Source organism: Erigeron canadensis, chromosome 8 (assembly GCF_010389155.1).
Source record: "Erigeron canadensis isolate Cc75 chromosome 8, C_canadensis_v1, whole genome shotgun sequence".
Classification (NCBI taxonomy): Eukaryota; Viridiplantae; Streptophyta; class Magnoliopsida; order Asterales; family Asteraceae; genus Erigeron; species Erigeron canadensis.
In genome coordinates this window covers 49323090-49346267 of record NC_057768.1, presented here as the reverse complement: position 1 = coordinate 49346267, position 23178 = coordinate 49323090, and the positions used below count along the sequence as shown (strand labels likewise).

General features: G+C 35.1%; 4 protein-coding genes and 2 pseudogenes across 5 annotated transcripts; 2 read left to right on the top strand and 4 right to left on the bottom strand.

Moving 5' to 3' along the window:
• Positions 1–76: 76 nt before the first annotated feature.
• LOC122579197 (probable DEAD-box ATP-dependent RNA helicase 48) lies at positions 77–4173 on the bottom strand. The gene is made up of 10 exons (XM_043751310.1): positions 3114–4173; positions 2925–3031; positions 2409–2464; positions 2088–2318; positions 1712–1918; positions 1537–1620; positions 1287–1382; positions 976–1191; positions 642–824; positions 77–532 (listed from the first exon to the last, which is right to left on the bottom strand). The coding sequence occupies exons 1-10, from the start codon at positions 4043–4045 to the stop codon at positions 302–304; spliced, it is 2343 nt and encodes a 780-aa protein (XP_043607245.1). The 5' UTR covers positions 4046–4173; the 3' UTR covers positions 77–301.
• Positions 4174–4415: 242 nt separating this feature from the next.
• On the top strand, positions 4416–6403 carry LOC122578742 (short-chain dehydrogenase/reductase 2b-like). The gene is made up of 5 exons (XM_043750768.1): positions 4416–4484; positions 4589–4838; positions 5127–5198; positions 5467–5649; positions 5854–6403. The coding sequence occupies exons 1-5, from the start codon at positions 4471–4473 to the stop codon at positions 6232–6234; spliced, it is 900 nt and encodes a 299-aa protein (XP_043606703.1). The 5' UTR covers positions 4416–4470; the 3' UTR covers positions 6235–6403.
• A 1576-nt stretch (positions 6404–7979) lies between these two features.
• LOC122611130 ((+)-neomenthol dehydrogenase-like) lies at positions 7980–11001 on the top strand. Of its 2 annotated transcripts, none has more exons than XM_043784102.1 (6): positions 7980–8135; positions 8291–8341; positions 8494–8740; positions 10064–10138; positions 10228–10416; positions 10517–11001. In XM_043784102.1, exons 2-6 carry the CDS (start codon positions 8295–8297, stop codon positions 10892–10894), a joined length of 936 nt encoding a protein of 311 aa, XP_043640037.1. In that variant the 5' UTR covers positions 7980–8135; positions 8291–8294; the 3' UTR covers positions 10895–11001. The 2 variants fall into 2 exon arrangements, with proteins under 2 accessions (XP_043640037.1, XP_043640036.1); XM_043784101.1 differs by having other exon boundaries at positions 8281–8341.
• Positions 11002–11755: 754 nt separating this feature from the next.
• LOC122611038 lies at positions 11756–13296 on the bottom strand (annotated as a pseudogene).
• A 411-nt stretch (positions 13297–13707) lies between these two features.
• On the bottom strand, positions 13708–16635 carry LOC122580008 (salutaridine reductase-like). The gene is made up of 5 exons (XM_043752276.1): positions 16489–16635; positions 16129–16378; positions 15972–16049; positions 14384–14566; positions 13708–14274 (listed from the first exon to the last, which is right to left on the bottom strand). The coding sequence occupies exons 1-5, from the start codon at positions 16500–16502 to the stop codon at positions 13894–13896; spliced, it is 906 nt and encodes a 301-aa protein (XP_043608211.1). The 5' UTR covers positions 16503–16635; the 3' UTR covers positions 13708–13893.
• A 4059-nt stretch (positions 16636–20694) lies between these two features.
• On the bottom strand, positions 20695–22512 carry LOC122578596 (annotated as a pseudogene).
• Between the last annotated feature and the right edge of the window lie 666 nt (positions 22513–23178).

Here is a 23178-nt window from a genome sequence, read left to right as displayed (position 1 = left end):
TGTAACGGAGATAACAGAAGTTAGAATAGTAAAATAAATGTCAAAAGAAAAACATAATGTAAGAAAAGTAAAATTATTACTAAAAATTATGAACTGGTAATTACTTTTGGACTTTACGTATGTTGCTTCTCTATCTCATATACAAGAAACAATCAGTATGATTGCCTTACACATGAATAAGTAGATTTGGCCAAATATTTGGTCATTTCTAACTCTGGGAAAAGATGTAATACAAAATAAAGATAGTAATCACATCAACCCATCATCTAGCACTAAACAACTAAACAAGTTAATAGGGGGGCTACTTCCTTACTCGAATGCCTGGTATATCTTTTAGTCCCATCTTCACTACCGTTTTTCTAAAGAGCGAAGGAACTTTGTCCAACCCAATAGAGTCGCTAAAACCCTTGGCTAGCTCGACAAGTGTCGTTTTATCTCTACCTATTTCTCTAATTGAGTTATAATACCCAAGCCAAGCATGGTATGCTGCTTCTTTCACACTTGGATCAACTTTCGCCATTGACTTCTCAATCTGTGGATAAATATTTACAAAACTTAACATCACTGAAACACAAGCATATTTCATTATGAATAAAATGATAGAATTCAACTTAGCATGAAAGATTTAGCAAGAAATGAACCTTAACTGTCATGTCTGGATCTAAATGTGGTGAAGATGATTTTTGAAGAGGGAGGTCTTTAACTTCCTCAAGAAAATACTCTTCCCATGGTGCAAGTAATATGATTCCTTCTCCACCTTTGCCTTCACGTCCTGTCCTTCCAAGACGATTTATATACTGCTCACGATCAGCAGGGATACCCACCTGGTTCACACAGTAATATATTAAACCATATTTCACATTTACATTTTCTTTGATAGCCAAATAACTCACGCATCTTTGTCCCAGATGAAATGTGAACACACAAGCTCATCCCATCTTCACATTTTCATATATTATAGCTTGTTTTTGTTACCTGAATAACCAAACTGACATCAGGGTAATTCATTCCACGAGCTGACACATCAGAGGTTACTAAAATCAGTTGGCTTGATTCCTTGAATTCTTCAGTAACACGAGTTCGGTAGAGTTGTGGTTTCCTGGAATGAATTTCCCTAACATTCATTCTCATCTCGCGGAGAAGAGAAAACATGAGGGATGTCATCATTGATGTAGTACAGAAGACAATAACCTGAGAAAGGATAAGATGCCACTGTAAGTTAAAAGTTCAAAGCTGCTATGAACTTCAAAGGTTTCATCATTTCTAGCACCAGGAATGGATCGTACCTTATAATTGTGAAACTGAGCAATATGGTCCTTCAGTATATGGTGGACTATTTGAAAATGTTGTTCATGTGGTGCAATAATGTAAGATTGATTAACCTGCGTGGATGATCAAAGAATCCACTCAATGATATCAAAAACTATATACTTGCAAGAAAAACTACAAAAAATCCAAACTTGCAGCAAAGTACAATACAACTATGACAAAAAATTTCCATTAGATAGAGGCCAAAACAGTTGACATAACACACACCTTATCATGTGTTTCAGGACCTAGCCCAACAGTATTAATATAAGCATGCTCCCTTTTCAAAACCAGTTGAGATACTCGCCGAACCTGCATATTGTGACAACAGCAAGAGATCAAACAGTAGAAGAGATGATGAAATCAAAACATCATCATACAAAATTTTTTCGAAGATACTAACCTCCTTTGGAAGTGTTGCAGAAAAGAGTAAAGATTGCTTTTGTCGAGGTAGACAATCGACAATTTTCTCCAAGTCCTTCCGGAATCCAAGGTCTAGTAAATGATCTGCTTCATCAAGTATAAGCATGTTCAATCCCATCAAACGTGCAGAGAATCCAGATTTGTTCTCAATGTGGTCCAGTAATCGACCAGGTGTTGCTATAATGATCTGCATAATATGATGTTTATACAGGTAAAATATCTGCAAAACTTAAAGCGCTATCAAGCCATTAAATTCAAGCTAATTTTCAATTTATGAAGCTAAGAGTTTATACTGAGGTCAGTTAGATACATAAGCATTTAAATCATATTAACAATGATCAAAAAGACTTGCATACCTGACATGGTTCTGTTTCTAAACGTTTCTGATCAACTTTGAATCGAGTACCCCCAACAAGTGTCTGCACACCAATTCCTTCATGGAACTTTAGCAGCACATTGGCTTGAGCGGCTATCTGACTTGCTAGCTCTCTTGTGGGGCACAGAATAAGTACACATATCGGTGGAACTCGCAAACGTTTAGCCACATTGCTATTTGAAGCCTTTAAAACTGCTTCAATTGCAGGGAGCTGTTTGTGTTTAACAACATTGCATAACCAGGAAGAAAACTCACACTAAAATAACAAGTCTAACAAACAAAAAAGGGTCTTCTGATGTACCAAAAAAGCAGCACTTTTCCCTGTTCCAGTTTTAGCTTTAACCAACACATCCTTGCCTGCTTGAAAAAAATAATTAAAATATATCATTCTGTTGTAATGCTACAGAAAATACAACAAAAAATTGACTGACCAGTGAGCACATAAGCATATGAAACAAATAGTTTCTCGAAACAAATCGGCAAATATTTGATGCTTTTTTGTAAGAATAAATTTTAGGAGACAAAACGAATACTTGTCTACATAAAAATCCCATCTTTGTTGTTTGTCCTTTAATTGGCGAAACGATAAAGTATATACATAATCATAATATTTGTCTGACCACTGTAATACTAATGGGTAAAGTATATACATAAACTACTCAACTAAATGAGGCATTTCAGCAGTATGATTCTTCAAAGATTATTTCAAATAATACGATGCACACATTTAGCAACAAGGTTATCGCCTTTACAAGCATTCACGATATACTGAAAAAACCAACAAGCAATAAAGCAAAAAGCTAAGAAGAACTCAGACCCTCAAGGCAAGTAGATATCGTGGCATCTTGAACCTTTGTCATTTGCACATAGCCTGCTAACTTAAGAGCCTTTATTGTCAAGGTAGATACATTGCACTCATCAAACCTAAAAAAAAAATTTACCATGCTTTACAACAAAATCGACATATCACCAAACACATACACATCAACAACACCAAGAAACAGACCTTTTTGAACTAAGAATCGAGTCATCATCACCCACTGCACTATCTTGTTCCGCAAAACGCCTCTTATTAACCTCATTCCGAATAGCCTGTACGTGCAATGATATATCATCTTCTTGTTCCAGAAACTTCAACGGTATCCTTTTCGTCTTCTTCAAATCATACTTCCCCAAGGCAGCACTACTCATCAACATCTTCTTTTTTCCAATTTCCTCATCATCGTCATCATCATCACTCCCTTCACCTGACAACCCGACTGAACTCAACCGTCTTCCTCTTAAACTCTCGTCGTTAGGTCTCATCATCAAAAACCCCTCATCATCGTCTGTCTCATCGTCACTCGACGAGCTATTACCATTCTTCCTATTACTAGACCTCCTAACAGAATAATGCCTAACATTCAACTGATTACCAGAAAATAAAGAAACAGAATAATGTCTGGGTTTTAACTGATTATAACTGAAACCAGAAGAAACATCACTCACTTGACTACGGATTTGACCCGAAACAAGCTTTTGCAAATTAATCGGGTCATGGGTCGATTCTATTCTAGTTTTTTCTTGTAAAGATGGAGACTTTATTGGACCATCATTTTCATTCCACAAATCTTCAGCACCCTCTTTCATAAATCTATCAGCTAAGGCTTTAATATGTTCTTTAGGTGATAAAGGTTTGAAATTGGGTTCATTGGTAGTTGTCGAATCCGGGTCGGATAGTTTGGATCGGATCTGGGACCTGACCCGGGCTTGATAAAGCTGTTTTTCTTGATCAAGAAGACGTTTTTCTTTCTCTCTTGCTTGTTTTTCATGAAGGCGTTTCCATTGCCATTTGTTCAGGCCGCCGGGAAACGTACGTGGACCGCCGCCCATGTGGCGGAGGACGGTGAGACGGTGGTATATTCTAGAACGTTCTAGCATGATTATTAATGTGTTCATTTTTACTGGTAGTGAACAAGGATGGATTTTAGGGTTTTTATTAGGGTTTAAAGAATTGGAATTGAAGAAATGAAAGAAAAATGTTGATGTTTTTGTGAGTTTCGATTATTTTGCTGGGTTAACATTTTTGGTCCTCCATGTTCTGGTGCTATCTTATAATTTGTCGCTGAAAAAAATGAAAAATTGACATTTCATACTATCTAAAGTTCGAACATGTTGTAATCAAGGTGATCAAGCTATTCCTAACACACATAGTAAGAAAGGCATGAATCATTGAATTGTGATAAAAATTGGAAGTAGTATAAAGTTAAGGGACCAAACTTATACTTGTAATAACTTTTAAAATATCTTGTGAAACATAGTCCACTATTGTATTTAGTACTCCATCAGTTTGAAAGCAGTCAAAAACATTGACTTTAAAGAAAATGGCATCAAAAAGGTACTCCCAAAAATCCAATCATCCTGTATATTTTCCTTAAATTTATGCTTTGAGTAATATATATTTATCTTTCTGCTGTTCAACTGTTGATTTGTTATGTCAAGGATTGCTGTTGTAACCGGGGGAAACAAAGGAGTTGGATTCGAAATATGCAGGCAATTATTATTGGCCCATCAACATGTTTTTGTGGTGTTGACTGCAAGAGACGAGAAACGGGGTAAGGATGCCGTCGCTAACCTGCGCGCTTCGGGTTTACAGGATGTCGTTTTTCATCAGCTCGATGTTACTGATCCACCCAGTATTGCTTCCCTGGCAAATTTCATTGATACTCGGTTCAAAAAACTCGATATACTGGTAAAAGTTTGACCCTAACACTGTTTTTTATGAAGAAGATGGGTGTTTGTTAGATTATTCTTTTGACTTTATTGGCATACCAAAATTAATTAATTATATCAGGAGGTACTTTATAAAATTTGGGTCGTTCTATAATTGGGGAAATGTGATCATATCTGAAACCATATGCTATTTCTAATATCTTGTGTGTAGTGTACGGATCCCCTTCCATATGTGAAATTTCTATGATGCGCTGCACTACTTGATGTAAGTTTAATTTACTACCTGTACACATCATATATGTAGTAGGTGAATAATGCTGGAGTCTCCAGTACTATCGTTGACGAGGAGTCCTTTTGGAGTCTAGACCTTCCAAGTGAGGTAATAAGCCTTCTTCTATCAAGGTCTATACCAGGTGTTATTAACTAATGAAAGTCTATCTTTGCTTTAAATAACCTAATGCTATTATTGTGCTCAAATCAAATTATAGATTTGTATATATCACATTATCACCTAAATGTATGATAAAAACTTCATCATCTGGGAATGGACATTGTTTCTAGGTCTTTTTTGACAAACATGTACTCCATAAGAAAACGTTCATGAAACGATTGTTGATGTTTTCTTTTTTCTGTCATATATGACATAGGTAATTGCTGAAAAGGATAAGCAAGCGAGGAAAGCTGTAACACAAACATTTGAAGGAGCCCAAAAGTGCTTGGAAACCAATTATTATGGAGCTAAACATGTCACTCAAGCTTTGCTAACACTTCTTCTTGAATCTACGTCTCCAAGAATAGTCAACATATCCTCCAAATTGGGGCAGCTGGAGGTAAGATTTTGTATCCTCATGTATACATTATTTGCGACATGCCGACATGTTATGCTTGAAATACAAGCAAAAGATACTGCTTTGTATTCAAACCCATTATTGACATAGGTTTTAATCTGTCATGTTGTTTGAATTCTTCGTTCTGTTTTTATTTGTGTATCGTAAAGTGGCAACTGAATTCAATATATACGTTTGTCCCTATAGAACGTTCAAGACGAAAGTGCCAGGAAGATCCTAAGTAATTTTGATGGACTCACAGAGGAGCTCCTGGACGAGGTTGTGAAGGAGTATCTAAACGATGTTAAACATCAAGAATTGCTGGAAAAGAAAGGGTGGACTAGTAATGTCTCTGGCTATATCGTCTCAAAAGCGGCCCTCAATGCCTACACGAGGATTGTGGCCAAGAAATTTCCGTCTATCTGTGCAAATGCAGTTAGTCCTGGTTTTGTGGCAACAGATATGACATATTTTAAAGGAACTTTCACCCCTGAAGAAGGTGCTAGAGGACCCGTGAGACTGGCCTTAATGCCGGAGAACGGACCCTCGGGCCAATACTTTTGGATGACACAAGACTCGACATTTTAATACGAGTATGAAAAATCATTGAAATTCAGTGTACAAGTAATATCACAATTATAGTTGGAAAGATCTCCTACAGTTGGTGATAATAATTTAAATAAAAAGTTTTCTTTTTCATTTGATGTAAGCAAAAGATCTTATAGAATATAATATCAAATCAATGTTATTTAATTTATTATTAACCAAGTTAATAGGTGTAAGCCATACTTGTTACTTGAGATGAATAATTAAAAAATATTCTTCTTATTGTTGATTCATTTTTTTTTAATCTCAATTTCAAAAAAAAAAAATAATAATAATAATAATTCGAAAGTAAAACCCCGACCATAATTGACCCAATCTCCTAACCAATTTGCTCTTTAACTGGGTTAAGTAGCTGAGGCTTTTTTGCTTTTTTGTAAGGCAGAGTTGTATTAATGTAAACAACTAGCATTTTACCCGCACAATGCGGCGGTGATGGTGGTAACGACGGTATGGTGGTGGCGGCGGTGATTGGTAGTGGTGGTGGCGTGACGGGTGGTGACGATGTGGTTATTATTGTAAAAATAAATAATGTAAGAGGGATATTGTAATTATTTTAGGAGTTCATAGTCTATGTTGTTAAAGGTATTATATATATTTTAAATGGAGATGTTTAAATTAAAGAATAAAAGAGAGATAATTAATTAATGGGGAAAGGTTAGGTAAAACATGCAGTACCTATCTTAGGTAAAGCAGGGGTGATTATGTAAAATTCAGGGAGAGTTTATGTAAAATTCAGGGGGGTTATGTATGTTTATTAAATTCAAAGGTTTAATATGTAACTTTTTTTAATGTGGCAGTACCTAAGCTTAGGTAAAGTCTGCAGTACGAATCATTTTCCCTTAATTAATTCATTAAGGGTAGAATGAAACATATTTATGAGAGAGAGTGTTGAAAAATTGTTAGGAGAGAGTGTGTGATAATTTTTATAAAGTAGTAAAGATATGCAAGTCGCAATATAGTTCAAGAAAATACATACATTCAACACAGAATGAAAAAAATATACATCTGAAACACCACTTTAACCGAACCTTGACTGGGAATGAACTAAAATGGATTGAAAAAAACATGGATGAAAAAGTCACCGAGAATGAGGGCGAAACCCCAGCTCATTTTTTATAGTTCCTAGTTTTTTTTAACGGCATTTTATAGTTCTTAGTTTTTTTGAAAGGTGAATTTCGCTTAAGAACTTCATGTCGCGATTCGACAGCGGGAGGTCTAACATACGTTGTATTAACCGGGTCTGCGTTAGAGAGATTCCTCGAAGTAGAAATGTCTATTTTAAATACCCGATGGGGGGAAACCCCCTACTAATCCGCCTGAATGCACAACGATCAATAAGGATAAACTCTGCCTTCTCAGACTTGAACTGAGTATACCTAAGCCAAACCTTCATTAAAATACTTCCTATGTACTTCCCATGTCTTGAACTTAAGACCTCCTGCTTGTAAGGCAGGTACTCAACTGAGTTTTAAACATGATATGTTATTCTTATTCATCCAACGGTTCTAGGAAACCCACTGAAATTTGTCTCTTTTCGGTCCATGATATGTCTATATACAGTTCATTGGGATGTCCGTGTGAACATTGTGAATTGTGACTACAGACTGTACAAAAAATAGTACTCATATATTATAATTAATATTTAATATATTACAGCCTTACAGGCATGATGATGATGCATACGAATATATCACACATTAACACACCAAAATAATATAATGTCATTTATCTCATTTCGATTATAACTATTTACTGTAAAAGTTGGTAGCTAGAAAAACAAACAAAAGCAAAGTCTTTGATTGGTTGCTTCTCTCTCTCAAAAGCAAAATCTTTGACCAGATAAAAGTTTTCTTACATTAATTCCTCCACTAATCAAATTTCCGGTGAGTCAAATTTCAAAATTTGTAGTGTAGCTTTCATTTTATAATCTATATATTTCTTTTGATAATAATAAAGATTTTGATATTTTCTGCTTCTGAATTTTCTTTTTATAAACTAGTTTGTACGTAATTTAATTTTGAGTATTAGCTACTTGTAGAACGATGGCATTAGTACCCAACAAGACTAGTGTTGCATCAACCGATAAAAGGTACATGATCACTAAAATTAATTGCAATTACTATCTTGTTTTAAGTTTTGTAATTGATTTGCAAATTAGAGTAATTCAAGATTAGTCATCCATCGATCATATATGTATAGCTTGATTCGATCTACTTATAATCTGATGTTTTTGATTTTCAGAATTGCAGTTGTGACAGGAGGAAACAAAGGGATTGGGCTGGAGATATGTCGTCAGCTGGCTTCAAAAGAGGACGTCATGGTCATCCTAACTGCCAGAAATGAGACTCGGGCCATGGAAGCTATCCAAGACCTCAAAGTTTCCGGCGTCGTGGATGTTGTTTTTCATCAACTTGATATTAAAGATCCCAAGAGTATTGCTACACTGGCTCAATTTGTCCAAGCTCAATACCAGAAACTAGATATCTTGGTTAGTGAATTTTATTAATTACTCCTATATATAGCCATAAATATATATAGAGTACTTACTACTACTAATATAATTTTTGCTAAACAAGTTACTGTAATTAACAAACACGCTTCTGGATGCATGGGGGTTATGAGTCAATTACAACAAAAATTACTGATTGGTAGCTAATTAACTTTATGCCCAACAAATCTATCACACAATTTAATTAATACTAGTATTGATGACACACTACATATTCTGATTGACCCAAATGTCTAATAATGTCTTGCGAACCAACACCACTAAACTTGTTATCCGGCATTCCAGCCGAGGATCCATAGAGAAAGAACCGGCCAATGGGCCTTGAGATAAACAGATTCGGTCAAGGTGCCTTGGAGGAAGATCTGCCTTGGGGACAAAACTGGCCCTCGAAGCGCGCCTTGAAGAACAACCAACCTTAAGGACACAACCAGAATGAGAGTCTTGAAGACATGACCGGTCTTGGTGGTGTGGAGGACACAACCGGCCTAGGCAAGGGAGGCCTTGAGGGTGTGCAAACCCGATTCTCGGTACTAAATATAAAATTTTGAAGGGGCATAAATTTTTGAAATTTTTTTATATATATATTATATATAAAATGTATAATATGTTAAAAGATGTGTTATAATATAAATATATATATATTTGATTTCATTTTAATTAACGTCAAAAATGCAAATATACAATACTTTAGGTACTAAATATAAAAAAGTTATTTATACATTTGAATTCGGTTAAAGTTAAGGGTATAATTTTTTTGCTCGGTCGGGGTGTTAAAATTCTCAAGGCCACCACTGGGCCTAGGGAGTACTTGAAGACATTATTATAAGCTCAAACAAAGAAAAAAGAAAAAAATGAAGTTAATAATTTGTGAAATTTATAAAGATGGACCTCTTATTCTAGTTAAATTAAATATTAAATATAAATATTAAAGCATTCAACCTCTATTTTAAAATCTTAACTAAGGAATTAAAGTACCTAAAATACCCCTCTCTTTTATTCATTAATTTAAACATCTCTACCTATAACACCCTTAATGAAATAAGTTATAACATAAATTCTTAATTCTTAAAATAACTATACTACCTCCTTTAACATCAATTACTTTTACATTTACTACTATTGCCGCACCCATCACCCGTCCTTAATTCTTAAAAATGAAGTTAATGTTGTATCATTTATCATGTTTAAAGCATTTTGATTAATCCATATGACCATCATTAGAGAATTTTAGCTCGAAAGAATTATAACCCTAAACGATCATTATCTTAAACATCTAGTTTCTGAAGATTAAATTTTGTTCAGGTGAACAATGCAGCAGAAAATGGGATAATAGTTCACCATGATAAATTTAGAGCCTTCAAGGATGGAGCAGGATATGTAAGTACCCCATACACCTTGTTTTAAAAACATTTGCTCCGTAATTAATAAAACATGCTATTGTTTGTGCTTGATCATATATATATCAGGAGCATGTGTATGATGAAAATGTACATCTGTTTGCCGGGATTATAGAAGAACCTTATGATTTGGGACAAGAGTGTATCAAGACGAATTACTATGGAACTAAAGCAGTAACAGAGGCATTTCTCCCTCTTCTCCAACTCTCTAATTCACCAAGAGTCGTGAATGTTTCTTCTAATTATGGAGAGCTTTTCGTAAGTACTTCACCCTCAACAAAACGTTTATATTAAAGATATTCATCTTTAGAAATTAAGAACGAAAAACTGTTTTTTCATCTTGTTGTTAATTATATAGTGGATCCGCAATGAGAAGGTGAAAGCAGAGTTCCTAGATATCGATAACCTTACTGAAGAACGGATTGATGGGATCATCCAATGGTATTTGAGGGACTTTAAGGCCAACAAGTTGTCAGAGAATGGCTGGCCCCTAACATGCACTGCTTATAAGATTGCAAAGGCTGCCGTTAATGCTTATACAAGGCTTTTGGCAAGAAAGTATCCTAAAGTTCTAGTCAATTGTGTCCATCCAGGTTATGTCAAAACCGATATCACGTCTCACACAGGACACTTGACTCCAGAACAAGGCGCTAAGGCTCCTGTAATGGCTGCTCTGTTGCCCGACAATGGTCCATCTGGCGTCTACTTCAATCAAATGGAAATAACTCCATTTTGATCAGTAGAAGGAATGATGAAATGAAAACACTACTTGTTCTAATTTTTGTTGTATAAATCACTGATTATTCTAAATTCTTAATAATGATACACACCGTTTTATCCCCTTTTCTTAGTCTCCATATGATCACTATTCAGGGTATAATAGATTCAATTGTTCAACAAGATCATGACCATTCATGATAGAAATTCGTCTAATGCACGTTTGTCACAAGATTTCATGTTCCCAAAAAAATTAGTCTAGGTTTTCCACATTCAAACTAAACAATATCATCTAAAAGCTAGCCTTTATTAACGAAAATGTTCAACCTCATCCTTAAAACGTATGAGAAGATCTTTAATTGACATTAGTGAATGTTCTGCACTGTCCCTTAAGCGCACACTTACCTGCAAAAAATAATAATAATAATTTTATCGCTATTCTTCTGTAACATCTTATATTAAGCTTCATTCTTCTTTTTGCATATGAATTGTCGTTTACTAAGAGATTGAAACAAGGCTTAATTGATAATTGATCATTAACAGATGATGCTAACCTCTTCAGTATTGGCTTCCTTTTCACCAACGACCAGTATGTAATTGTACTGAGCCAATTGAGCTTCCCGTACCTACAAGCCCCGATACATAAATAAATTAGTCATTTATAATTCATTTTTGACCTACATCATTATATGTGGGTTTCAGCCTCATTGTTTTTGGAACGTAAGAACATAAATATTAGTATAAATCAACTAGCAAGTTGATATTTAGAAGAAAAACTAAGTTTTGACCAAAAGGGTTGAACTTTTTGTCGTTTAGCGGACAATTTGCAACGATATAAGTGTGGTCGCTAAAAGAAAAAGTCTCTAAAGGGTGTTTGTTTTTATAATGGAAAATCACACAAGTAAAGAAATGGGGAAGAGTCGCCTGCAAATCCAATCTAACCAATTAAGCATATAGCTTATAGTACTAGCAGAAAATGAAAGAAAGATAGAAAACAGAACTTCAAATGCACCTTTTTTTGAATGTTTCTATCTGATGTATCAATGTCAACGTAGTAGCGAGCTTTTTTGATCTCATTCTTTACCTAAAAACAGTGGAGCAAAATGATGTTAATGGAAATGTAGTCATACTCATAATATATGTCATCGATTATATTCAGTGTTGTAAAACTCGGCCGACTTGGCCAGGAACTCGGGATCGGAATCGGAATCGGGGGTTAAACGGGTCGAGTTGGCTGGAATAGGGTCAAAACTCGGTCAATGACTTGGTCGCTTGTAAAACTCGGTCAAACTCGCCTGGATAGACCGACAATTCTTTCTTATTCTTACAAATTACTAATGGGACATATTAACGATCACGAAAGAATCAAACCTCACACCGGATTAACATATATATACTTATAATAATAAATGTTCAGCTTTAATATAAAGAAACGAAATAGCAAGTAGTACCAGAACAATTTTCTTTGCTTCTGAAAGAATGCTTTCAAAGTGGTCCTTGTTTAAACACAGATCGCCATAAAAAGCATCATAGTAAAAGCCCTGTATCAAGGCATGCAGTAAAACATAAACAAGCTCAATCTTCTAACGGCTTATAGTGATCCGATGCAAGAAGTAATATATAATCAAGGCCAAGGGATGCTGTATACTTGATCAATCAAATACAATAACAAACACGTACAATATACCTCTCCTTTTGTAGAACAGGGACCAATACACAATTTGCAGTTATGTGTTACTTCTAGAGCCTGAAATACACAACACATTCACAAATCAATGTATCATCTGATATAGTGACATCCCACAGTATATATATTCTCAAATAATAATCTCTTCAATTCCCATGATCATTAAATAATTGGTATATATACCTGGCCAAGTATATGAGCACTCGAGTGCCAGAAGGTGTCACGGCCTTCATCTTCATCAAAAGTCAAGATTTGGATCCTACAGTCAGTTTCCAAAGCACATCGTCCACCTTAGCAACCAATGCACTTGAGGCCATACTTTTGCTTAGCTCCTTAGCAATATCCAAAGGAGTTGTTTCCCATCCTTCACACTCCCATCAGGTAAAGTAATCCTACAAATTTATTAAAACATCGTATCCATCTTCAAAATTCTCAAATTCAGTTTCTTAAACCAGGTGATTATCGAATATTTTTGTTAAAAAAAATAAAATCTGATTAACATAAAATGTAGTTTGTTCAATGTATATAAATAAATTAATTTATATATCAAAAAAAAAAAAACAGACACACAATAGATGCAAAACAAACAAATTAAGTGCTTTAAGGTTGGTAAAACTACTAGCTACTTACTTGATGGAGTCATGACCGGCACCTGATAGAGATTTGAGATGGGAAAGATGCTGGGATTTAAGAGCCTCAAACAATTCAATACGTCGTCGTTGTGGTGTTTCCATTTCCATTATATATATACGTTTTGAATATATTTTGGTTAAACTAATTTGCTGAAACCAAGAAATTTAAACAGCAAATACACGTACAAAGCTGCGTAAAAAAAAAGTTGTTTCAAAACCGAAATATAAGTGCTAGCTTGCTTGATGCCCAAGAAAATTGTTTTTGTTTATTAGGAAAGTAGCTAGAAAACGGACTTTAACAACTTGGTGTCCAAGTTTAACTTAAAGATCATTCTAGCAAAAGTAATCCTACATGTACTACAAATTTACTAATATATTTAAATCGATCGATAATAAATTTACTTTATTATGCAAGTTTTGATTAAAGAATAATAAAAAAAAACACACTATGTTATGTATCTCCTGGTTTTTGAATGCATTTACTGTAAACTTCTACAACCAAACAACGATATATATGATTTTGATAATGTTGCTACCGATACGTTATTATTATATGTATAAAAAAAGTTGTATCTTACATATAAAACACCATCTATTTAATGATAAATTACAACTTAATTTATGCAGACAATTAACTACTTGTTACTGACAGCACAAGGACTCATGGGATTCATCAATCGAATAGTAGTTTTCTTCATATCAAAATGACAGGTTTTCCATCATCCGAAAGTATTGACCTGAGGGTCCTCCATCAGGGATCAAAGCTAGTCTCACGGGTCCTCTGGCACCTTCCTCGGCAGTCAGGGGTCCCTTAAAAAAGGTCATGTCGGTCGCAACAAGACCTGGAGTAACTGCATTTGCGCAAATGGAAGGAAACTTTCTGGCAATGATCCTTGTGTAGGCATTAAGAGCGGCTTTAGAGACTATATAGCCTGAAAGATTGCTAGTCCACCCTTTGTTTTTCAGCAATTCTTGATCTTCAACATCTTTTAAATACTCCTTTACCACCTCATCCACAAGCTCCTCAGTGAGTCGATCGAAATCATTTAGAATCTTCCTTGCATTTCCGTCTTCAACATTCTTCAAGAGTAATACATGATCACTAGCTGGAATTCATCATTACAGAACTACGTAGAAACTAACGGGTCTAGTTTAACGCTACTATATGAGGAAATGTATGTTATCTCACCTCCAGCTGCCCCAATTTGGAGGATATGTTGACTATTCTTGGAGAGGTAGATTTAAGAACAAGTGTTAGCAAAGCTTGGGTGACATTTTTAGCTCCATAATAATTGGTTTCCAGGCACTTTTGAGCTCCTTCAAAAGTTTGTGTTACAACTTTCCTTGACCCTTTAGCCTTTTCATCAGTTAACTTAATCACAGTGAACAAAAAATTTATTACTTAATAATTAACATTCATTTTGTTAAACAAGATATACCCAAAATACTCACCTAGCTAGCCCTTTCCATGTCAATTTGAGTTTTTTTTACCATTCACCATCCTCGGTAAAATTTATGTGTTACTTGAAATCTTACTAGATCATATGGAGCAAAGTTGGACCACTTTTTTACATGTTAAAATATAAATTAAGGTAGATTTAGTTAAGTGTAAATCAGTAGATACATAAAAGATAAAAACAAATTAAAAAAAAAAAAAAAACATATAAATGGCAATTTGGCATTTTTTTGGTACACATTTTTGTAAGGTACGAATGGCCAGCCCAAGGCTACTTAGGCTAAGCTATCGCCTAAGTCTCCAAATGGCTAAGCCCAACATTTATTCCGTTTTGGGTTTTTTTTTTTTTTCTATAAGGTTGGGCTTGTTTTTTACATAGAGCCTTTTTATTTTGTTTTATTTTGATTTTTGAAGAACGTGGGTAGGTTGAGGAGTATAATGTAGAAGGAATGCCGATTTGATGCACATTACTCGTGTACGAAAACCGGGGGTTTGACATCCTTTGTGGTTTTCATTTCTAAATTAGGGTCTTTGTTTGTCTAGAATGTGTGTCATTATTTTTGGTGTTTTAGTTTTTGTCAGTTCAAAAGTGGGTTTTTATAACTTGAAATGGGTTTTGGTGATTCTTTTAGGTTTTCCCCAAATCTTGATTTTGAGTCAGAGAAATGGGTTGTTCAGTTTTTTAACAATGGGGTTTTAGCATTTTCGATAAACAAATATATCAAAAATGGGCTTTGGTGGAAAAATGCCCTCAAATTAAAATCGGTTCTGCCTAAGGCCATCAAAAGCTTAATCATGCCGTAATGAAATGGTACTTCCAATTTGATACAAACGGCGACTCCATTTTGTAAGCACAAAATTAAAGATTGAGATTACCTAAAGTTGATCTAACCTTATAGGTAAAGTTAGATGAACTTATTGATCCAACTTTACCAGGGAATCTAATCCCCAAATTAATCATTGATGTTCATGTTGCATACGTAAGCACAAAAATTGATATCCAATAAGCTACTGTTAGGTGAAGTTTTGCCAAAGCTTTACAAGGTTATACAACAACCACCACCACCCTAAATCTTTTCAAGGTTATCTTTTTATTAAAGTTCTACTCTTTTTTTCTTTTCTTTTTTGAAGCACTTGATTTCTAAAACATGTGAAACCTGAATCTACTCTAAATACTAATTAAAACAACAACCTTGTTCTTTCGATCTTCAAAAGTTGAAATTTATTAATTAACCTTTTACACTATGTTTGGAGATCCAAATATGGGTGTTTGGGTTTAGCTAAAAAGTTGAAATATACAGTATTTATTAACCTTAATTACCTCACTCGGAAAGGAAAGGTCTAAACTCAAAAACAACTCCTCGTCCACAATAGTACTAGAGATTCCAGCATTGTTCACCTGTTCCATTAATCAAGTTAATCATTCAAATATACAAAAATAGAAGCCTTAATTAATTATATTATCTTTAATCTATTACCAGTATATCGAGTTTCCCAAACTGATCATCAATGAAACTTGCCAAGGAAGCAATACTTGCAAGGTTTGTGACATCGAGCTGATGAAAAACGACGTCCTGTAATCCCGAAGCATGCAGGTTAGCGACGGCATCCTTGCCCCGTTTCTCATCTCTTGCAGTCAAGACCACAAAAACATGTTGATGGGCCAATAACAATTGCCTGCAAATTTCGAAACCAACTCCTTTGTTTCCCCCGGTTACAACAGCAATCCTAACACAATAGTAACAATTTAGTACTACAAGGGATTCGATATATAATATAAACAAGTTAATCAATCGGAGTATAATTTTTCAAAAAGATTGAAGAGGCTTTATGGATACCTTTTTGATGTCATTTTTCTTAATCAATTTCAACAGGCGTGTGCTTTTTGGTCTTATGATCGTGAAAGACTGAAAGTATTATTTGTTAATTATTAACAACACGATTGTCATTTGTCATTTGTCATCTAATTGCAAACTAAAGGGGTGTTTGGTTCGCAAAATTTTTTAAATGTTTTGGAATTGTAATCTGAATTCTAATATGTTAGAATGTTTAATTAAACAAATTGATGGAATTAGAATTTAATATTTTCTATCAAATTCTTTAAAACATGAAATTTTAAATTCTATTGTAAAACCTATAGAATGTTTTGAATTCTAAAAGAATTCAAGTATTTAAAAAAAAAACACTTCCATATTATTCTTATTCCTATGTTATTATTATATTAATATTAATATAATAAATAGGATAGAATAGGTTAAAGGGTATATAAAATTTAATTAACTACTATACAAAATCTTAATTTTTCAATATTATTTTAAAAAATTATAAGTTCCACTAGTTAATTTTTAAATAAGTTTGATACATAATTACCATATATTAACTAACTTAACTTAGGTGGGTTGGTCAGGAGTATTTTCTAAATCTACTATCTGGGCTTTTGAGGTGAGTTTTTCCCAAGGTTTCGGGTTTGAGTCTTAGGTTTCTCATCCCAAGATATTTTCCATGAAAAGGGGGCTGAAGGTCTAGCAAATCGCCGGTTGAAATTGCCTAACTAACTTTAGACATAATTACCATATATTAAATATGTAATATATGGTGTGATGAGCTTAAGCTTGGCTAGTGTGAAAATATAGAAGTTGGAACCTGCGAACGACTTGGATATCCTCAGAGCGCGTATAGATCCTTAAAGATCGGCTTGTGTGATTTCTTTTTCGGTTTATCTAATGTTTGTACTACAGTACTACTGATTCTTGAGCCTTGATACAATTTCGTAAAAAATTGAACTGTGTATAATAAATGACATCATGGGCGGATGGACTTGAAGAATACCGGGGGTAATGCACCCTTTGTTCCCAAAATTACCACAATAGTTTAGTCTCTTTTACAGTAATATTAAGAAAACATGATCCTTTAATAATTTAATAAGCATGCCCTCATTCCAAAAAGGAAGTGATATTTGTACCATTTTTTTTAATAGATGTACTACAACTTTGCAGTGTTAACTTGTACAGTTAGCTATATAGCGCTTACATTGTGGTACATTTATAAAAATTTGTGGTACGAATATCACTTCCCATTCCAAAATATGGATGTTCTCATCCTTGACTTTTGACCAAAGCCTTCACACTAAAAGTTGTTTAAGTTTCTGATATTCGGTCATACGTTCATGCATAACATTTAAATCACTATACTACAACTTAACTTTGTACCCGTAAAAATTGTTTTTGTTATGATGTTTTGCTCGAATATTTGTAATATTTGTTAGTTATTCTCACTAAGACCTCAAATTGTGTTGTTGTTAAACCTTTTTTTTTTTTTCTCCGGCAACTTTATTTCCTAGATCCCCCTTTGAATGAGATATAAATGAGTTTGTAAAACGAGTCGTTGTAAATAAATGAGATATATAAGGGGCAAGGGTGTATTGGCAAATTGGCAAGTTTCGACGAATAAGAAATCGACACGTGACGTTGCCAAAAATTAACCAAAACTAGCTAAAAGAGGTGGTATAGAAACCAAAACTAGCTAAAACTTGCCAATTCCATCACAAAGCAAAGGAAACCGGAATTAAATCGAACTTGCCGGAAAACTAAAAAAATGACCTTTTTTTGTATAAAAATAAAACTTGGGCTCAGAATTTGGGGGTCGGAAATTTCGGAAGTCGGGGACGCCATGGCTGCTAACCCGAAGGTTTACCCCGCCAACATACGCCTTGGATCATCCGAATCCCATTTTTATGAACATTTGTATCATCATCGCTCATTTAACCGGCAACCTAAAAAACTGTTCAACAATATCATCATCGGCTAAGAACTACTTTTTCCGGCTACCCATTACTTTAATGGAACAAAATCCGGCAACGCTACCAAGGAAAAATCTGGCAGCGCTACCGCTAAGTTAACACTACCAAGCTAATCACAAACAAGCAATTAACGGCAATGTAAAAAGAAATATACATAAATATACGTATAAACACCAGCAGTATAACCGAAAACCCAATAACAGGTTCGCCGGAAAACAAACCACCGTAAGTAGCAACAGCAACAACAGTTAACCATAAAACCAATAAAGGGCTCGCCGAATAACCACAACCGCCGTAGCAACAGCAACAGCAGCAGTCTCACCGGAAAACCCAAGAAAGAGATCGCCGGAAAACCGATGCAACATGCAGGAGCACCAACAGTTCACCGGGAAGCCAAGAAAGGGCTCGCCAGAAAACCAAACCAACCAAAGCAATAGGAACCATATCGATTAAACCGGAAACCCAAAAAAGGGATCGCCGGAAAACCGAATCAACAAGTAGTAAACATAGCCAACTACGCCCTTGCACAAGCCAAACAAAGTTTTGGCCGTAAAAAGTGAACGTTTTTGGCCGGCAACGACCGGAAACCCTAAAAAGGGGGTTTCGGATCTCACCGGAAAGGGTGATATTATACGTTAGGAGCATCAGCAAGTTTTATCGACACGTATTCCGGCAAAAGAAGCCAAGAAAAACGTAGATCAAGCCTCAAAATCGAAAACCCCCATATTATTTTTTAGGTTTCCGACGAGTGACACAAGAACAAAAAAAACGGTCACAAAGTACACGCTCCCAACGTTAACAAGGATCGGCCAAAACATGCCGATATATATAGTTAAAACTAGCCGATTAAACTTGCCAAAACTAGCCGATACACGTGCTATAGAGTAGCCGATGAGCCGATGCTTGCCGATAAAAGAAGCCGACTACACTCTTGCCCCTAAGGTATTTGGACAAAGTGTAATGGTCAGAACAAATTTGGCAGTCTAAGACAAGTGGGACTGTGGGAGTCAATCACACACAAACAATCCTACATGCAATGTAACATAGTTTTTCGAGACCGGATAGTGATTTTGAGTCACTCTGTGGAGTATGTGATTTGTCATGATGTATCTTACGTACGTTATTGAAAAACACATGACCTTCATATTAACAAAAAGTGATCACTTCATAACCTTAAAAAGCAGGGACGGTTTAGGGGTGAGACGAAGTGGACGATGGGCCGAGCTGATTTTTTAGAGGACCTGTTTTTTAATTTTTTGTGTGTGTATATATATATAAAATATATATGTAATCAACTTAGCTCATTACAAATTCTAACAATTAACCAAAAATTACATACATATAATTTAACTTATATAAAAAAATCCACTTACACATCTGTTGTGGATAAAAAAAAGTCATAATTTTCACTCTTGAAATGTAGCTGCAAGCTACTCTAATATCCTTTTAGACCTAAACCGCTCTACAATAAAGTAACAATACGGAGTACTATTACATACTTTGATTTAATGTGTAGAGTGTATACGCGTATCCAACTTATATGTATGAATGTAATTTGTATTATATTTTTTTCTGTTAAATATAATTTGTAAAATGATATGTAATTTTGAAGGTTGTTTTAATAATCCTCCTAACAACTTCCTTTTCTAGATCTTGATTCACGTAGAAATTCCACAATTTTATAGTCCTAGTTAACCCGGCGAGACTCAAATTCCCGCTGGTAGCATAGAATTAGCCAAAAAACTAGGACAATGGCCATTTGATGAAAAGTTGATAGCAACTTAATTAAACCATTGCTTGATAAGCTTTTAGTCAAAGTTTGAAAAAGATTGAATTGCAAATTAGTGAAAGTACCAGTTAAGGATGTAATTGGGCCAGGTATAAGCGGGTTTGAACTTTATATTAGCATAGCTTTAATAAATGGTTAACCGAAAACCAAACTGATTTTTTCGGGTAACCGAAATGAATGGTTCAAAATTTCTAGTTAACATAATCGAACCGAACCCGAAAAAAATGGTTCGAAATCTTTAGTTAACCAAACCGAACCGACCTAATTATTATCGTCATAAATTACTAGGTTAGACACGGTAACAACTTACATAGTTACCTACTCAAGTGTTGAATAACTAGAGATCGATAAAACAAACGGTGGTTTATCTGCGCGCACAAGGCACAGACATTCAATTCATTAGAGTAGTTGCTTTGGCCATGGAAAATCAAAACCGTTTCGATCAAACGACCAGAATTTCAAGGAATCCACTGAGTTATTCCAATATTGTTATAAGCTGTATATATAACACGCACAATTGTCTTAGTGGTATTAATTATAGGCCATTCGATCCATCTATTAATTAACTAAATAAATGAAGCTATTTCCATATGGTAGAAATAGACTCCAGATGGTCCATCATCGGGTAACAAAGCAGCCATTACTGGAGCTTTAGCACCTTCTTCTGCCGTGATGAATCCCGTATGAGATGTCATATCTGTGTCACAGTACCCGGGATGCACGCAGTTGACAAGTATGTTTTGAAACTTTTTTGCCATTAACCTTGTGTAAGCATTAAGTGCGGCTTTAGAAAGTTTGTAAGCAGAAGCAGTGAGAGGCCATCCGTTCTCTCGCAATTTAGCACCCTTAAAGTCTCTTAGGAACCATTCAATAATCTCATCGATTCTTTGTTCAGTTAAGTTGCCAACATCATTCAGCTCTGCTTTCAACTTGTCATTGTGAAACCGCTGGAAGACAACACAAGGTGATTATACTCAATTAGATTTGGGGTATGAATGTGAATGAGGTACTTACAGATAGTTCTCCATAAGTAGAGGTAACGTTGACAACTCTTGGTGATTTGGAGGGTTGGAGAAGAGGAAGGAGTGCCTCTGTAACTCGTTTGGTTCCATAATAATTTATTTGAAGGCAACTTTCTCCAACGTGATAAGGCTCCTTGATTATGTCAGTTAAATGATCCACATTCTCATCTGTCACTTGCACCTAATCATCAAATCATACATACCGTATATATGTCACATCAAGTTATTAGCTTGTTAGCCGTGAGTGATCAAGGATGTATTTAATTAAATAAACTACATTATTAATTATGGATAACATTGTAACTAGTTGTCCCAAATCTAACATGAAAAAGAGATGGGTCCTAATTGTTATTGAATAATCTTACGCAACGATTACTTGTGTTAACTTAAAAAAGTAGCAGTAGTACAAATTAACCAAAGACCAAGTGTCATAATATACAGGGCTATATATGATCAGCTCTAAGTATGTATGTATCTGAGAAATTAGTACTTACATATCCTCCTCCATCTTTGAATTTTTTTTCATCCACATATACAACTCCCATCTCTGCTGCATTGTTGACCTGATCCAATACAAGATTTACATTATCTGCTTTTTAATTGATTGGCTGAAATAAGAAAACCACAAGCATCATGCCTGCCGACTGCGCTTAGTTAGATAAATTATACGTAATTTAGAAGAGTTGGTTTTTAGCTTAATTAATTATTAAGAACTTAAAACGGTTTGGGTCTGTGTCCCTTAATTAAACCAAGCCTATATATGATTGTACTAGTTACCAAGATATCGAGTGTGTTGAAGTGTGTTTCAATGAACATGGCCAAATGTACGTGCTATACTAGTTGGATCATTGATGTCAAGCTGATGAAAAACAACATTTGGAAAGCCAGATTCATCGAGTTTTTTCACAGCTTCAACCCCACGACTCTCGTTTCTAGCTGTTAATATGACTTGAATCCCCTTTAAAGCAAGTTGTTTACATATTAATTTCCAATCCAATCCCCTTGTTTCCTCCTGTGACCACTGCACATCTGAAACCAACTTCTAAAATTGAGATCCATGGATGCACGGGTTCAAAGAAATTTTGAATTATTAGTTAGTTAGTTATAGACCTTTTCTCTTCCATTTGGATTGGCTGGCTTAATTATGTGAATCAAGTGGCTGGAATTTAGAAGAATCCAACCTCTTGCCTCTTATCTGGAGTAATATTTTCATCCACACATATTTTGAATACGTACTAGTTTCGATCCACTTGCTGGGGTCACCAATATTGGTGGTGAACTTCACCAAATTTGACACATCACCAAATAATCAATAAAAACTTAATACTCGTAACAAAGTATATAAAGTTAAAGATACAAAACATATGGTTGTTCATTAGTTAACAAAAGATATATTAAATTTGGGGTAAAGTTTTGATTTAAACACAAAAGCACAGGGGTTAAAAAAAAAGAGTTTAAATTTTGTGAAATAGTTTCTGCATACTACAAGATACTTCAGGGACTATAACCATAAATTCTAAAACAACTTCCAATTTCATTGCCTTCTTCCTGTGAAGACTCGCCGATGGCCAGAAAATGTGTTCTTAATCCTTAGCTTATTTCAATTAAAAAAAAAAAAACACTATCAAAAAGATCTGGAAGGGTAAAAAGGAACGACCGTTGGTGGCCCCCTCACTTCCATCTCTCTCTGTCTCCCCTCGCCTCCTCGGTGAAACTCACTGAAATCCTATCACCGGTCCCTTCAACAGATAGGTCGCGGCGGTGTTACCGTATCGGGGTACTCGGCGCCGGCCCTTAACCGAGCCCCATTCCCACTGCCTAATCAGTGTGATGGATGCTTGGTTACCCCAACAACTAGGGCCGGCCTTTTGGCTTTGCATATGACACGTTCTAGTAGTGCTTGTACATATTTTGATCT